The 3,279-nt window shown below is 43.6% G+C and overlaps 1 protein-coding gene across 1 annotated transcript; it reads right to left on the reverse strand.

Annotated features, from left to right (window-relative positions):
- Positions 1-2,080: 2,080 nt before the first annotated feature.
- Positions 2,081-2,836, reverse strand: LOC122624303 (putative uncharacterized protein DDB_G0294196). Its single transcript, XM_043803796.1, has 2 exons — positions 2,801-2,836; positions 2,081-2,633 (listed from the first exon to the last, which is right to left on the reverse strand). Exons 1-2 carry the CDS (start codon positions 2,834-2,836, stop codon positions 2,106-2,108), a joined length of 564 nt encoding a protein of 187 aa, XP_043659731.1. The 3' UTR covers positions 2,081-2,105.
- Between the last annotated feature and the right edge of the window lie 443 nt (positions 2,837-3,279).

Here is a 3,279-nt window from a genome sequence, read left to right on the forward strand (position 1 = left end):
TGCCTCCCATCGTCCGTCCTTTCAATGCCGATGTCGACATTTCAATGCCTTTTTAATCTGGAACAAAAGCAAACTTAATTTGCCACAACATCTGAGAAGATAGCAAAAGGACGACAGGAGGCGGCCCAAAGGACGGCTAACAGAGGCTGCCATCCTGTATTGTACTCGGGGAAATAAGGGGACTCGCTTGTGGTCAGTAAATATTCTCAAATATATTCATATTCATTTATTTATGTGGAGTAATTAGATTTATGTTCTATATATTCGGGGTAATGTAATGTGCGAATTTCTTGTATTTTTCTGCTCCAAATTTTTTACCATTTTATAAAAATTCATTTATTGTGTTTGTTTTCATCTAATAAGATTATTTATTTTGTCCTTTTCCATGTTGAACACTTTCTTGGGATTATTGTTTAAGTGTATGCGAAAGCATACTTGGCACATGATTTAATTACAACAACACTTTTGGGGGCCATAGCCATCCAGAAGGCGGTGGCACTTTGAAGTTAACCACCCAGCCACCCACCGCCCAGCCAACCAACCACCTCCCCCTCCCGACTCCGCCACTCAGCGCCAGGAGTCGAGTGTTGAATGAGCAACAACTTTCGAGTGCAACGCGTCCTGAATTGTAATTAGTGCTCAGGAGCAGCGAGTTGGAGGCGGATGGGGGCCGGCTTTTTGGCCAGTTCATTCGCAAGGGGGACGGGACGGAAAGAATGGAGGGGCGCCTCCAGGAGATGGCTTCACTTGATTTATGGAGTGCGCGCATTTGTAATTGTTATTACGTGTAAACGCTCCACTCCAAAACAATCAACTCGCGTCTTGTTTTCCCCCTTTCACCAAAGCCGTATCCCAGATGCGGCATCCTGACCATAAATTAGTTATCGGTGCTAATTGTTAAATGGATGAAGCGTGATTTGATAAGGACCTAACTGGTGGTCATTGAGCAAGGACCAACTATCGTTGGCCCGCTTACATTGACCCACTGCCGGCGGATGTAATTAGTATGTAACGTGGAAGGAATTATGCGATGTGTAAGTTTTTAAGGCCATTTAACATATTGTTTTAAATACTCAGTAAGAAAAGTATTGGTATCCGTCAATATATGGTGGATATTAACGCATCTTCTGAGGCGATGTACTTTAGCATTTTTAAACCAATTTGCAAAGATTATTGCAATCTAAGCAAATGCCCATCACTGCTGGGTTTAAATTGGTATCTACCTTGTATTAAGAGTCAACATTTCCTCTACGAGTAGAGGGATTAACTAGTAAAGGGTATCAACATCAGACCCCACATTTAAAGTAACCAGAAGTGAGAAATACTTCGTTACTCGTATTAATTCATTGAACTGGCTTTCTTTCAAACTTACTTTCTATAAGATACCGAAGACCCGGCAGATGATATTCGAAATGTACGAATGCATCCTGGCTTAATTTGAAAACAAGAGTACTTAGTAGAAGCCACACCAAACTCCTTTGTTCACTTGCACAAAACCAGTTGAGTGAGTGTTTGCTCGTTATGGAAAAGCCATAATCTTGTTGTTTTATAACTTTTAATGCCTCTTAACCCTGTTGCTGCCCCTCGGGCTTATCCTGCTTAGCTCCTTTACCTTCTCCTTGGATCTCGGCTGCAGCTTACGTGCCTTTTGTGTGCAAGGGCAGCAGAAAGTTGCGTCGCAAATTGACCAAATGCAATTAAATGGTAAACAATTTGGCTTTCACCCATCCCAGAAACGAGTCCGTCTAGAGCAGGTGTAATTCCAATTGCCCCGCGGAATGATTTGTTTTTAATCATCAGTAGTGCACTTCCTAGTCGGCAGTAGATGATTTAACCCTAAAATTGCATAATGCCATTTGGCTAATTATCCTTATATTAGTTAACTCACGAAAAGCATTAATGTTGGCTTCTGTAGTGTTCAAATATATCTTCTGGTTTCATACAAAAAGTTGATCATAGCCAAAGATGAAGGTCCTTTGGAGTACCAACAGTTATTCACAACGCTCAAGGATTTACTTGGCAAAAAAAAAATCACTAGTATTTCACGCCGTTTTGGAAATACGATGGATTAAAAAAAGGATTTTTCATATGCACAGATTCGCTTTTTAATATATACACTCATTTCTGACCAAACCAATTAGGCAAAACTCGAACGGGAACATGTCAAGCGAATTATGCTGCGGTGGTGGCGGTGGTAGATTCCGTGGATTCCGTAGAGGACTCTGTGGTGGAGGACACCGTAGTGGAGGAAGCTGTGGTGGAGGACGCCGTTGTGGAGGAAGCTGTGGTGCTGGAAGTGCTTGTGGAGGCCTCTGTTGTCGTGCTTGTGGTTTGGTTGCATGGCGGTCCACCTGGTCCACCTGGTCCGCGTCCTGGTCCTCCTGGGCCACCTGGTCCACCTGGTCCGCGACCTGGTCCTCCTGGGCCACCTGGTCCTCCAGGGCCACCTGGTCCTCCGGGGCCACCAAGTCCTCCAGGACCACCAGGTCCTCCAAAACCACCAAGTCCTCCAAGACCACCAAGTCCTCCAAGACCACCAAGTCCTCCAAGACCACCTGGTCCTCCAAGACCACCAAGTCCTCCAAGACCACCTGGTCCTCCAGGGCCGCGTCCTGGTCCTCCTCGACCACCACCTAGTCCACCTGGGCCACGTGGACCCCAAAGACCGCCGGGTCCTTGAGCGGAGGCCACTGCAACCAGGGCAACAAGGGTAACAAGGATAAAGGTACGCATTTCGTTATCGGATAGTCAACGACTCGAACTGATCTCGGCATCCCGTGCCAGCGGTATATATACCCACCGTCTGGGAAAAGTCTCGGCGGCACATGTGTTCCATCGGTGACGTTTGCGGGTTGAGCAAACTAACGCCAGTGTGGATTGGTAAATTCCACTTTCCAAGCCAGTCACATCGCAATTGACATTGGCCTTCATCATGGGGTTCCATGAGATAGAAGGAATATATCTGTGTAAACATTTGCTGATTCATGTTTATGTCTACATCCAAAATGAAAATATTTGTTTAAAAGGATTTGTTCGAAGTTAATTTTCTATGAATTTATTAAAAATAAATACTTTCTTCTTTGTTTTTGAATGATATACATTTTATAATTGTATATGTATGTATACTGAAACTACTATATATCTACAACATACTTGAAACTACTATTTTGTGAAACGAAATGCGCTTTAAAATCCATGAATTTAAAAACTATGTATTTGCATTAGAACTTGACAATGTTTTTACTTACAAGATAAGGTACGTAGAACTTGTACCAGCTG

Source organism: Drosophila teissieri, chromosome X (genome assembly GCF_016746235.2).
Source record: "Drosophila teissieri strain GT53w chromosome X, Prin_Dtei_1.1, whole genome shotgun sequence".
Lineage (NCBI taxonomy): Eukaryota > Metazoa > Arthropoda > Insecta > Diptera > Drosophilidae > Drosophila > Drosophila teissieri.

Coding starts and splice junctions, on each gene's coding strand:
- LOC122624303 (XM_043803796.1), bottom strand. CDS start 2,836: ATGGAACACATGTGCCGCCGAGACTTTTCCCAGACG. Junction 2,634..2,800: donor GCCGAGACTTTTCCCAGACG/GTGGGTATATAT, acceptor CAGGTGGACTAG/GTGGTGGTCGAGGAGGACCA.